This window comes from Oryctolagus cuniculus, chromosome 7 (genome assembly GCF_051225735.1).
Source record: "Oryctolagus cuniculus isolate XC-2025 breed Fujian yellow rabbit chromosome 7, ASM5122573v1, whole genome shotgun sequence".
Classification (NCBI taxonomy): domain Eukaryota; kingdom Metazoa; phylum Chordata; class Mammalia; order Lagomorpha; family Leporidae; genus Oryctolagus; species Oryctolagus cuniculus.
In genome coordinates, this window is record NC_142873.1 from 50,617,322 (window position 1) to 50,631,045 (window position 13,724).

Here is a 13,724-nt window from a genome sequence, read left to right on the forward strand (position 1 = left end):
TCCCATATAGGCACCAGTTCAAATCCTGACTGCTCCACTTCAATCCAGCTCCCTAATATTGGAAACTTGGGAAAGCAGAAGAAGATGGTCCTGGCACTTGGGCTCCTGCACCCATGTGGGACCTGCCCAGCTCCAGCTGTTGCGGCCATTTGGGGAGTGAACCAGCAGATGGAAGATATCTCTATTTCTGTCTCTTCCTCTCTCTCTCTCTCTCTCTCTCTCTCCGTAACTCTGCTTTTAAATAAATAAATAAATCTTAAAAAAGAACTGTCCTCCTGCTAGTGCACATAGGAAAGCAGAGGAAGGTTGTCTAAGTGCCTGGCTCGCTGCCACCCACGTGGGGAGACCCATATAAAGTTTCAGGCTCCTGGCTTCAGCATAGACCAGCTCTGGCCTGTGCAGCTATCTGGGGAGTGAACCAATGGATGGAACATCCACCTCTCTGTCGTCTCTCCTTCTCCCTGTCACACTGTCTTTCAAATAAATAAATCCTTTTTTTTTTTTTTTTTGAAAAAAAAAAAATTATCCTGTTGTTAGGTAACAGGCAGCAATCCAGACACTTAGGACTATATTGCCCAGGAGCTATTTATGGATAAACACCTGCCTGGGCCTCTAGTCCTGTTCCTCCTTTTCCTCGTGGACCTCAGTGTCAGAGCTGACATTTAATGATCATCTCCCTGAAGCAAGAACGGAACAGATCCTCTGCAGATGAGAAGCCACAGTCAGCAGCAGTGCAGGAAGGTAAAGCCAAGTCCCTCCTCTCCGCTTCATTCGCTCTGTTTCTCAGAACTGCATGGGCTGGCCTAAGCACACCACTTCCACATTCAGTTAATAGCAAGTCTGATTCCACGCATGAGTGACCTCGTCTGATGCTTGTTACCTGGATGCTATGGGGAAGGAGGGGAGGAAGTTGGAGCTGGGGGAGACAAATAAAATCACGTTTGTAGACCATGCTACAACAGCAGCTACTTCTCGTGTGTCCCAAGATAAAGTCTTGTTAGGTCCTCATATGGGGACCAAGAGATCAGAAAAGACAGGGCCAGTGCCGGGGCTCACTTGGCTAATCTTCTGCCTGCGGCGCTGGCACCCCGGGTTCTAGTCCCGGTTGGGGTGCCAGATTCTGTCCCGGTTGCTCCTCTTCCACACACTGAGGTGGCCCAGGAAGGCAGTGGAGGATGGCTCAGGTCCTTGGGCCCTGCACCCGCATGGGAGACCAGGAGGAAACACCTGGTTCCTGGCTTTGGATCGGCGCAGTGCGCTGGCCAAAGCGGCCATTTGGGGGGTGAACCAATGGAAGGAAGACTTTTCTCTCTCACACACACACACTGTCTAACTCTGCCTGTCCAAAAAAAAAAAAAAAAATCTCAAATTTCTCAACCAAGTTCAAACAATTGGCAGATGCTACATTATTAGAATGGCTTGTGAACCTAGGAAGTTGAAGGTAGTTTCCTTACTGAGAATATAAACATGTTGCTTTGGGAAAAGGAGTAAAAATGACCTGCATCAGGTACACTAGTAAATGGCACGTAGAACAAAATATTTATATGTTTTTATATGTCTTATCTTAGATATATGCAATGATGAAAGACCATTATTTCTCTTACCGGTTCGAGTTCTGGCTGCTCCACTTCTGATCCAGCTTTCTGCTATGGCCTGGGAAAGCAGTAGAAGATGGCCCAAGTCCTCGGGCCCCTGCACCATGTGGGAGACCTGAAAGAAGCCCCTGGCTCCTGGCTTTGGTTCAGCTCAGCTGTGGCTGTTGCGGCCAAATCAGAGAGTGAGTCAGCAGATGGAAGACCTCTCTCTCTCTCTCTCTCTCTCTCTCTCTCTCTCTCCTATCTCTGTGTAACTCTGACTTTCAAATAAATAAATCAACCTTTAAGGAAAAAAAAAAAAAAGAATTCGGCAGTAAAGCCCTCCTGGGCTTTTCTTTGTTGGGAGGGTCTTTATGACTAATATCCGTCTTGGTAATGTGGCTGTTTAAGTTTTCTATGTCTTCATGGCTTAATTTAACTAGGTTGTATGTGCCCAGGAATCTATCCATTTCTTATAGGTTTTCCAGTTTGTTGGCATACAGCTCTTTTTTTTTTAAGGCAATGTTTTTTATTTTATTTATTTATTTATTTTTGACAGGCAGAGTGGACAGTGAGAGAGACACAGAGAGAAAGGTCTTCCTTTTGCCGTTGGTTCACCCTCCAATGGCCGCTGCGGCCGGCGCACCGCGCTGATCCGAAGGCAGGAGCCAGGTACTTATTCTGGTCTCCCATGGGGTGCAGGGCCCAAGCACTTGGGCCATCCCCCACCGCACTCCCTGGCCATCGCAGAGAGCTGGCCTGGAAGAGGGGCAACCAGGACAGAATCCGGCGCCCCGACCGGGGCTAGAACCCGGTGTGCCGGCGACGCAAGGCGGAGGATTAGCCTAGTGAACTGCGGCGCCGGCTCGCATGCAGCTCTTTATAGTAATTTCTGATGATTCTTTTTATTTCTGTGGTGTCTGTTGTTACATTTTTTTTCATCTCTAATTTTATTGATTTGGGTCTTCTCTCTCCTTTTGTTGCTTTTTTTTAAAATTTGGGCCAATGGTGTGTCGATTTTGTTCTTTTTTTTTTTTTCAAAAAAACCAGCTCTTCGTTTTGCTGATCTTTTGTATTTTTTTTGTTTTAATTTTGTTGATTTCTTCTCTAATTTTAATTATTTTTTTTCTCCTACTAGTTTTGGGTTTGGTTTGCTATTATTTTTCTAGATCCTTGAGATGCATTGGTAGAAAATTTCTTAAGTAGGACCATTAAAAGGCACTAACCATAAAAGGAAAAGCTGGTAAAGTAAACTTCAATATCATTTAAAACTTTACTCATGAAAGGATAATTAAAATGTAAAAAGCTAGCTCACTGCTTGGGAAAAAAATATTCACAATACTCATGCATGTATTTGCAAAATTTAGAACCAGATTACATAAAAAATATTAAACTCAGTAATGGGTAGACAACTGAGCCTTTAAAAAGGAGAAGGCAGCCGGCGCCGCGGCTCACTAGGCTAATCCTCCGCCTTGCGGCGCCGGCACACCGGGTTCTAGTCCCGGTCGGGGCGCTGGATTCTGTCCCGGTTGCCCCTCTTCCAGGCCAGCTCTCTGCTGTGGCCAGGGAGTGCAGTGGAGGATGGCCCAGGTGCTTGGGCCCTGCACCCCATGGGAGACCAGGAAAAGCACCTGGCTCCTGGCTCCTGCCATCGGATCAGCGCGGTGCGCCGGCCGCAGCGCGCCAGCCGCGGCGGCCATTGGAGGGTGAACCAACGGCAAAGGAAGACCTTTCTCTCTGTCTCTCTCTCTCACTGTCCACTCTGCCTGTCAAAAAAAAAAAAAAAAAAAAAAAAAAAAAAAGGAGAAGGCAAAAGATTAGCATAAACACTTCATAAAAAAGCTATACAAATGAGCAAGAAAACAAGTGAAAATAGATTCAACATCATTAGTCATTAGGGAAATCCCAATTAAAAATACAGGGACATACACTACGTACCCACAAAAATGGTTGACAATACTACTTGTTGAGAGGATTTGGAACTCCTGAAAATTTTATGTTTTGCTGATGGGAGTCTAAAATGGTACATCAATTTGGAGAAATTTTTGACAGTTTCAAAAAGTTAATCAAATACCTACTTTATTATCCAGCAATTGTACTATTAGGTACCTGAGAGAAATGAGAGCATGGGTTCATAGAAAAAGACATAACAATAATAAAACACATTACTTAAAATACCCAAAAGTATGTATAGCTCAAATGTTCATCTACATGAAAATGGCTAGCAAATTGTTGTATTCATATAATAAAAAGGAACAAACTACTATACAAAGGTACTTTTAAACTTTGAGGAAAACAGAATTAAAAGTTTGTTTTGGTGCAAAAATTCATTAAAATTGTATACATGAGAGGTCTTCAAAAAGCTCCTGGCAAATGCACATTATGAAAACACTACACAGGGCTGGTGCCATGGCACTGTAGGTTTATCCTCTGCCTGCGGCGCCGGCATCCCATATGGGCACTGGTTCTAGTCCCGGCTGCCCCTCTTCCAGTCTAGTTCTCTGCCATGGCCTAGGATAGCAATAGAAGATAGCCCAAGTCCTTGGGCCCCTGCACCCACATGGGAGACCAGCAAGAAATGCCTGGCTCCTGGCTTTGGATTGGCGCAGCTCCAGCCATTGTGGCCATCTAGGGATGAACCAACAGAAGGAAGACCTTTCTCTCTGTCTCTCCCTCTCACTGTCTGTAACTCTAATTCTTAAATAAAATAAATAAAATATTTAAAAAATAAAAAACTCAATACATAAATTTCAAAAGATTTTGTACCATAGTAAACTTATCTTTTAATTTCATTTTCCAAGAACTTTCCCAGTACCCACATACGTAACTACTTGGATAAGGTTTGAAAACATTAAATTGTATAACAATTCCAAGCACAGGGAGTATATACTATATAATTCTATTTATATGAAGTTCTGAAACAAGCAAAACTAAGGTATGGCAATAGAAAGGAATGTTTTTTTCCAGATTGCCCAGATGGAAAGAACCAGCGAGACTCACCAAAATGCAAAGAACAAAGGGACATTATTTGTAGGTCCAGCATGCTGGGGCCCTGGCCTCCCGTGCAACAGAGTGCTGGGTGACCAAGACCCCCTTTTCTTTGTTCCTGGGGTTTTTATAGTTCCCAGGAAAACAAGTATTACGTCCACATTCCTTCCTTCCCCTGGCCCTGCAGGACCAAGGACGGCCCATCTTATTGGTTGCCCCTACCTGGTCCTGCTGGACCAAGGACTGCCCAGTGTCAGGTTTCCTCTTCTTGTACCAGGTGCATCTTGGGCCTAGCCAGTTCCTTTGTCTTGTGAGAAGCCTGTCATGGCATGGCTCTGGCCTCTCATGGGAGAAACATGTCCACCTCTGAAGACAGCATGGGATGGCGAAATGCACAAGTGAAGTTCATGACAGCGCTTCTGCTCTGCCTCCATCATCAGGGTCATTCTGCCGCTAAAACACATGAGAATCCCTCCACTGCCTCCACGCTAGCCACGTCTCCTGTCTGTGGTGTCCACAGCACAGAAGGACCCCTTGCCCGAAGAAGGAGTGAGGGACAAGTGCCCAGAGACTCTGGATGTGAGGATTCATCTCTATGTGAATCAGTTGGAGCCATCGCCACAAAACCTGCCTTCTCTAAACATCCTGGATTCTGATGTAAGCTGATTCTCTTTTGTGCTATTTTAAAGAGTAAATGTGTTTTTATTAGTTTTCTGGTACCTTGACTGGAATATATTGTTTATATAGGAAAAAATATTTCAATATTCTGTCATTGATTCACACTGAGTTTTTAAAAACTGATCTTTCTTTGAGATAAATATTTTAACTTACATAATAATCAGAAGCTTAGTGGCTCTACTAAACAAAGAGTTCAATAAAAACAAGTAAAAAGATCATATTCCAGCAGAAAAGTACCTAAGGGATATATGAAGTAAAAGTAAAAAAATTAAAAGATGTTCAACTTCACTGACATAAAGGAAATTTTTAAAAAGTCACAAAATTGGGGCCAGCGCTGGCATAGTAGCCTACTCCTGCGGTGCTGACATCCATATGGGCACCACTTTGTGTTCTGGCTGCTCCTCTTCTGATCCAGCTCTCTGCTATAGCCTAGGAAAGCAGTAGAAGATGGCCCAAGTGCTTGGGTTCCTGCACCCATGTGGGAAACCTGGAAGAAGCTCCTGGCTTTGGATCGGCACAGTTCTGGCCATTGTGGCCATTTGTGGAGAGAACCAGCAGGTGGAGGATCTCTCTCTCTCTGTAACTCTCCCTCTCAAATAAATAAATAAATAAATCTTTTTAAAAAGTCACAAAACCATTACTTTATAGGGGATTTTCCTCCTTTTTTAAAAAATGATGTTTTTAAGTCTTATCAGGGGTGTACTTTCTGTCTCCAGTTGTCCTTGAAACTCACGAAGAGCGGCATCTTTCCTCTGCCCCGTGTTGTGTGAGCAGGGCTGCCTGACTCAGGATGCCAGCCAAGTCAGCGGACTGCTGGGAGGTGCCCCAGAGAGTGGCTTGCTGTCCAACAAACCCCTACAACCCCATCTGCTGTGAGTGCTTACCATGTCTGAGGTAATTACCTATGGCTGCTGTAATAAATTACCACACACTTAGAGATTTTAACCCATGCAAGTTTATTCCCTTACATTTTGGGAGATCAAAAGTCCAAAGCAAATTTCTCTGGGTCAGAATCACCATCTGCAGCCCTCTAATCCCTCCAGAGCCTCTGGGGAGAAGCTGGTTTCATTTTTGGCATTTTCCACCTGCTAGGGCTGCATTCTTTGGCTCCTAGACTCTTCTTCCATCTTCAACGCCAGCAGCAAAGCATCTCGCTTCAGTTGTTCACCTGGCTTCAATCTCTACCGTCAAATCTTCCTCACCTTTCCTCTTTTTTTATGCCTGTATTTTAATTTTATTATTAATTAATTTATATGCAAGGCATATAAGACATACACACACACACACACACACACAGCTCTCATATGCTGGTTCCCCCTCCAAATGCCCTCACTCAATGGCCAGGCTGGGCCACCTCACCTTTTATCTTACAAGGATCCTTGCAATTACCCTGGGCCCACTCAGATAATCCAGGATAATCTCTCTATCTCAAAATCTTAACTTCATCACATCTGCAAAGTCCCTTTTGTCAGATAAAATAAATCTCACAGATTGTGTGGATTCAGACATGGATATCTGGCAGCTATGTTTTCAGCCTACCACAGCATCTATGATTTATCTCTTTAGCTTTGGATACAAATTTCCCCTCCCTCTTCTCTGCCTATCAAAGTGCCTAGCATGCAGCAGGCATAGAACAGATGCTGTGCTGTAAGTGACTCATGCACTAATCAGAATCGACTGATTAAATCTTCACTATCAAGACCAACACCCCTCCAAATGTTAATTCAGCAAAATACACTTCTCACTCCTGTCATGATTTAGTGCTTGGCAGCTCTCCTTCAAACAAAATCCAACCCTTTCTATTTTTTAAAGATTTATTTATTTATTTATTTATTTATTTATTTGAAAGTCAGAGTTACACAAAGAGAGGAGAGGCGGCGAGGGTGGGGAGGTGTCTTCCATCTGCTAGTTCACTTTCCAATTGGCTGCAACCGCCCGAGCTGTGCCGATCCGAAGCTAGAAGCTGGGAGCTTCTTCTAGGTCTCCCACATGGGTGCAGGGGCCCAAGGACTTGGGCCATCTTCTACTGCTTTCCCAAGCCATAGCAGAGAGCTGGATCAGAAGTGGAGCAGCCAGGACTCAAACCGGCCCCCATATAGGATGCGGGCTCTGCAGGCGGTGGCTTTACCCACTACACCATAGCGACAGCTCCCAACCCATTCTATCTTATAATACCATCTTCAAAGAAATGGCCTTCAAAGGAAAAAGGCAAAATTTAGATTTAAGAGAAAGATTTAGGAAATAGTATAGTATCTGAGTAGAGGCATCAAAAACCCCTCAGGGGGGGCGGCGCTGTGGCATAGTGGGTAAAGCCTCTGCCTCTGACCCAAGCATCATACATGGGCACCGATTCCAGTCCCAGTTGCTCTACTTTTTTTTTTTTTTTTTTTTTTGGACAGGCAGAGTGGACAGTGAGAGAGAGAGAGAAAGGTCTTCCTTTGCCGTTGGTTCACCCTCCAATGGCCGCCGCAGCCGGCGCACCACACTGATCCGAAGGCAAGAGCCAGGTGCTTATCCTGGTCTCCCACGCAGGTGCAGGGCCCAAGGACCTTGGCCATCCTCCACTGCACTCCTGGGCCATAGCGGAGAGCTGGCCTGGAAGAGGGGCAGCCGGGACAGAATCCGGCACCCTGACCGGGACTAGAACCCGGTGTGCTGGCGCCACTAGGTGGAGGTTGCTCTACTTCTGATCCGGCTCCCTGCTAACATACCTGGAAAAGCAGTAGAAGATGGCCCAAGTACATGGACCTCTGCACCTGCGTGGGAGACTAGGAAGAAGGTCCTGGCTCCTGGCTCAGCCTGGCCCAGCCCCAGTCATGGTGGCCATTTGGGGAGTAAACCAGTGGATGGAAAACATTTCTCTCTCTCTCTCTGTAACTCTGCCTCTCAGATAAATATATAAATTTTAAATAGTTGCAGGTCCAGAGATTAAGGACTAGGGCTGCTAAATTGCTGTCAATAAGTGACTATACAAAGTCCAAAGTAGCAGTTGTGTCTCATGTAAAGTCCAAGATGGGCAGAATCCATTTAGAACACCTAGTCTTTAGGGATGGAATCTGGTGGTGACCTACAAGCTCCCAAAGGCCCTCTGCTAATCCACATTCCAGGCTCCTGGAAGGAAGAAAGGCAGCAAGGCCGGGACAAGACCTTCCCCTTTCAGCAGGTTAACAGAAACTGTCCACAGTGAGAACGCTGTCATACGGCTGTGCGTGGCTGCAGGGAGAACTGGGAAATGCAGTTCCTATGTGGGCAGCCCCATCTGTGTCTGCCATCCTTCTAGCTGCTAAAATTCTGTGTGTATTCTTTGGGTCTCCTCACCTTTCCCCCAAAGAAGACAACCCCAAATCTCATCCAGACGGTTCACCCAGCTCCATGTCTCTGGGTGATGTGCCATCATCTCTCTCTCTGATTCAGATGTGGCTCCTAGGGTTCAGAGACTCCAACATCCACTACACCATGGTATAATGGAAGCAGGGTGACTGATCCTTGGGCCCTTCTGCTGCTACAGGTCTTGGGGAGGAGTAGAATAAGATCATGTTTCTGAAATCTAAAAGGAGAGACTTTTAGATAACTGCATACAGACACACGCACACACACACATGCACACAAAAGAACCTTCGATTTTCTTCCCATGAGAAAGCAGTACTAGACAGAAGGAAACCTATGTGGTGACAGAAGGCATTCTATTCTGCAATCTCAGAGGACACTAAGTAAATTTTTGAAGTAAAGTGAAAAGAAAATCCAGAGCAAAACTAAGCGACACATTTCTTTCTTTTTAAGAAGAACTATGTAATTAAGTCATCTTGCCGTGGTTATTGAGAGATTAGTGATGCTTTGATAAATAATGCCTTTGACAAACTAATCAACTAGTAAAAACTTTATTTTTTCCTGGGGAGGAAAATGTATTTTTATCCTAGAGTCTCCTTCCTTTCATTCTCCCACTGGGAGATGTTGCTGCCACGTGTTCTCCACTGTGTGTGTTTACTATAATTTCATGGAATTCAAATCTTACATGGGGCAGAAATCTTTCTGATAGAGTTAAACGATTCCCCAAGCTAAAGACCTATTTTTAATTCATTTATTTTTATTTGAAACACAGAGGGATTTCCCATCTTCTGGTTCACTCCGTAAATGCCAGCAATAGCCAGGAGGGGCCAGCCTTAAAGCAAGAAGCCAGAAACTCAGCCTGGGCCTCTCCTAGGGGTGGCAGGGGCCCCATTTCTTGAGCTGTCGCTTGTTGCCTCCCAGGGTACATAATAGCAGGAAGATGGATTTGGGAGGCAGGGCTTGGACTCAAACCCAAGCACTCTGATGTGGGATGTGGACCTCCTGACTGGTGTGTCAACTGCAGGGCCAGCAACACACCTGTTCCCCTCACACATTCATCTTTACATGTCTCTTAGGGTAGTCACAATAAGGGACGCTAAGGGCAGTTCCACTAAAACACTGACCAATACATGAGCCTAGACAAAGAGAAAAGGGGTGCAACGGAGAGAAGAGAAATGGAAGATGAGAGTTGTGGCCAACTTAGTCAAACTACCAGGATGCAGGAGCAGTGTGTGTAGTGATCGATGTAGGAACAGACTGCCCGGATTGCATTCCTTCCTTTCCACCTGCTCACTGTGTGAGCTTCAGTAGGTTACTTAGCTTCTCTGTGCCTGTATTTTCCAAATGCAAACTCAGGATGATCATAGTGCTTAATCTCATGGGGTTGTTGAGATGATTACAGGGATTGATTTGCAAGAAGCTTTTTGAACCTTACAACGTAAGCCCTGATAAAAAACTGACCATTGACCACTTTGTCGAAACCCAGGCCTGGCACTGGCTGGCACGGAACCCGCTTGAGAAGAGTTGACGCAGGCAGTGGTAGAACATGAATGCGGAACATCGCCTGGCAGAGTCGCAACCTGTGCCCTGTACAGCACCTGCCATCTCTCAAAATAGAACACTGACCCAGTGTGTGGAGTCCAACATCTGCTACACTGGCCATCCTACGAGGTTTTCTATTAGAATATCTTGTTTGCATTTTAGAAGCGGATATTGTGGCAGAGAAGAGGCATGCTTCTGTTCCTGCAATCTGTCTGTGTTTCTTTCTCTTCCAGTAAACTGTTGAACTCCCGCAAGCAGGAAACAGCGCATTCCTCGCTGTTCCCCAGCATCCGGCCCAGTTCAACCTGGGGTGTAGGCCCTTCGCTGTCACCTGTCCTAACATCCCTAAGCACTTGGAGCCAGGCTTGTTTACCACTTTAAGGCACAACCCAGGAAGTCCTCGGCGGACGCGGGGCGGCGGGCGGGATGCAGCCGGGGCGCCGCGCTGTGTCGGACGACGGTCGGTCAGCTTGCGGGCCGCAGCGGCGGAGAATCGGCGACTTTGCGCCTGTCACTTCTGCCCTAAGGTTTTATTCCTGTGAAAAAAGCGAGGATGGGCGGGCCGTTGGCCGAGAGGCGGTGGAGCGGGAAGCCCCGCCCCGCGCGCCCGGGCTGTAGTCTGTGCTAGGTTGCTTGTATTTCCCCGATCGCAGCTCGCAGTCACAGCATCCGGCGGCTCGCAGCGGCGGGACATCGCGGAGCTTCGCGCAGGCGGTGAGGGCCAGTGCGCGGCGCGGCGCCGCCTCCCGAGCTGGGCTCCGCGCGGGCGCTCGGCCGTCCGATCCCAGGCGGGGCGGCTGCCGCGGGACCGCCGGGTCGGGCTTCCTGGGAGGCTCCTCTCCCTGTGGCCTCCAAGTGGATGCCTTGGCCGAGGTCGTCCTTGAAGCGTGTGGGTTGATGCATGCTCTCCTTCTTTTGCTGTTTTTCTTTAGGACTAGTGACTTCCACGCAAGACAGGCGACGCTGCCGGGAGACCATGGCCGGGAAAAGAGTGGCGGTGATTGGGGCGGGAGCGAGCGGGCTGGCTTGCATCAAGTGCTGCCTGGAAGAGGGCTTGGAGCCCGTCTGCTTCGAAAGGACCGACGACATCGGAGGTCTGTGGAGGTTCCAGGTACACCTCCCTGCAGCGAGGAGCGGGAGAATGCCCCCGGTGTCAGGGAGTGTGCTGGGCCGACGCGAGTGCACCTTGCCCGAACTCAGCCTGTAGACAGACGTCTTCTCAAAGCCACCCCTCGGGTTTCTTGCAGGTTCCTCTTTCCCTAGACTGCAGCAAAATGGGCACTCTCTGCTTCTCTCCTGATTGCCATTGAGTTTTGCTGCTATGCAGAAGAGAACAAACTAGGAATAACAAAGTAACAAACACTGGCAAACAGGGGCTGGGTCATTCAGAGTGGCTGCTTCCCATCTGTGTCAGTAAGAGGCCAGTGTGCAGGAATTGCCTGGCCAATTTCCCTTTTCAATTTTCTCTAACATGGCTTGTCTGTTCATCTCACACACACACACACACACACACACACACACACTCCTGTTCATCTTAAGTACTTCTTTGACAGGCTTAGTCCTCTAGTAGAATATAAAGTCTGGAAGCCTTGTTTTGAACTTTCCCCTCGAGAAGTCCAGTCCAGTGTCCTCTCTCTCTGAAAGGGGGCAGAGGACACCTGTAACTGGATTTTTTTTTTTTTTTTGGCCTTGCATATACTCAGTCATAAAATTTAATTGTTTTGATAAACATATCCAGCCCTGGAACTCTCTAATAGTATTAAAAGATAAGCTATTTATATGATAGTTAACTTATTTTTTAAAAAAAGATTTTATTTGAAAGGCAAAGTTCCAGAGACAGGGGAAAAGAGACAGTCCGGCGCCACGGCTCACTAGGCTAATCCCCCGCCTGCAGCACCGGCACACGGGGTTCTAGTCCCGGTCGGGGCGCCGGATTCTGTCCCGGTTGCCTCTCTTCCAGGCCAGCTCTCTGCTGTGGCCAGGGAGTGCAGTGCAGGATGGCCCAAGTGCTTGGGCCCTGCACCCCATGGGAGACCAGCATAAGTACCTGGCTCCCGGCTTCGAATCAGCGCGGTGCACCGGCCGCAGCGGCCATTGGAGGGTGAACCAACGGCAAAGGAAGACCTTTCTCTCTGTCTCTCTCTCTCTCACTGTCCACTCTGCCTGTCAAAAAAAAGAGACAGACAGACAGATCTTCCATCCGCTGGTTCATTCCCCAAGGGGTGGCAACGGCCAGGGCTGAGTCATGCTGAAACCAGGAGCTTCATCTGGGTCTCCGATATGGGTGCCAAGGGTCCAAACAGTTGGGCCATCTTCTGCTGCTTTTCCCATGCTATTAGCGGAAAACTGGACACAGAAAGATGGATTGGAAGTGTAGCAATCAGGACACAAACTGGCACCCATATGGGATGCTGGCATCTCAGGCGATGGCTTTACCTGCTACAATACAACACCAGCCCCTAGTTAAGCTTTTAAATGCCAAAGAATATAATCACCTTTATTGTCCTCCAAATTGGCATGCATTGGGCTTGCTTAAAAGCTGATTTTTCTCAACCACTGAATTGTATCGAGGTGTCTCAGATGCGATTTCATTTTCATTAATACTAACTGTTGATTGGCTACTTAAAAGTGGCTCTATAGTATTCTTTAAAAAAAAAAAAAAAAGGTTATCTATTTATTTAAAAAGCAGTTAGAGAGAGAGGTCTTCCATCCGCTGGTTTACTACCCGAATGGCAGCAACAGCTAAGGCTGGGCCAGAGTGAAGCCAGGAGCTTCATCTGGGTCACCCACGTGGGTGCAGGGGCCCAAACACCTGGGACAGCTTCCACTGCTTTCCCAGGCACGTTAGCAGAACTGGATCAGAAATGGAGCATCTCACATAGGATGCCAGCATCACAGCGGGGCTTAACTGGCTATGCCACAGTGCCGGCCCCTATATAGTAGTATTTAAAAAATATATATTTATTTGTTTGAAAGAGTTACACAGAGAGAGATATCTCCCATCCGCTCGTTCACTCTCCAATTGGCCGCAATGGCCGGAGCTGTGCCAATGTGAAGCCAGGAGCTTCTTCTAGGTCTCCTATGTGGGCACAGGAGCACAAGGAATTGGGCCATCGTCCAGTGCTTTCCCAGACCATAGCAGAGAGCTGGATCAGAAGTGGAGCAGCTGGGACTCGAATTGGTGTCCTTACGGGATGCTAGCACTACAGACAGTGGCTTTACCAATTATGCCACAGCACCAGCCCCTGTAGTATTCTTTAATTTAACAGAAGCACAGTCTTTTTGCATCTGGGACTCTGTTTTGGGACTATTTGACAATAGTCTTTATTCAGATCCCTGTAGTAGACTCCTATGGTTTATCATGATCAGTATTGGCCAAAGGCTGAACCGCATGTTAATTAGTTTCAGTATCAGGAGAGATTCTACCCTTGAAATCCAGCCGCAATGTAGAGTAGAGGTTAAGAGTACAGTCCTTGGCTGGCACCGGGCTCAACAGGCTAATTCTCTGCCTGTGGCGCCGGCACCACAGGTTCTAGTCCCGGTCGGGGCGCCAGGTTCTGTCCCAGTTGCTCCTCTTCCAGTCCAGCTCTCTGCTGTGGCCCGGGAGGGCAGTGG

General features: G+C 47.2%; 2 protein-coding genes across 6 annotated transcripts in view; one reads left to right on the top strand and one right to left on the bottom strand.

The window, feature by feature from the left end:
* Window positions 1–13,724, bottom strand: part of CHD1L (chromodomain helicase DNA binding protein 1 like) — a 136,224-nt gene that overhangs the window by 86,729 nt on the left and 35,771 nt on the right. The gene's annotated exons all lie outside the window — the stretch shown is intronic.
* Window positions 1–13,724, top strand: part of FMO5 (flavin containing dimethylaniline monoxygenase 5) — a 59,672-nt gene that overhangs the window by 10,224 nt on the left and 35,724 nt on the right. Inside the window, exons 2-5 of one of the 5 annotated variants that reach the window (XM_051856023.3) lie at window positions 538–741; window positions 1,569–1,777; window positions 5,003–5,219; window positions 11,042–11,220. In XM_051856023.3, coding sequence (XP_051711983.2) covers window positions 11,086–11,220 — 135 coding nt within the window. In that variant the 5' untranslated portion in view covers window positions 538–741; window positions 1,569–1,777; window positions 5,003–5,219; window positions 11,042–11,085. 5 annotated transcript variants of the gene reach the window in all.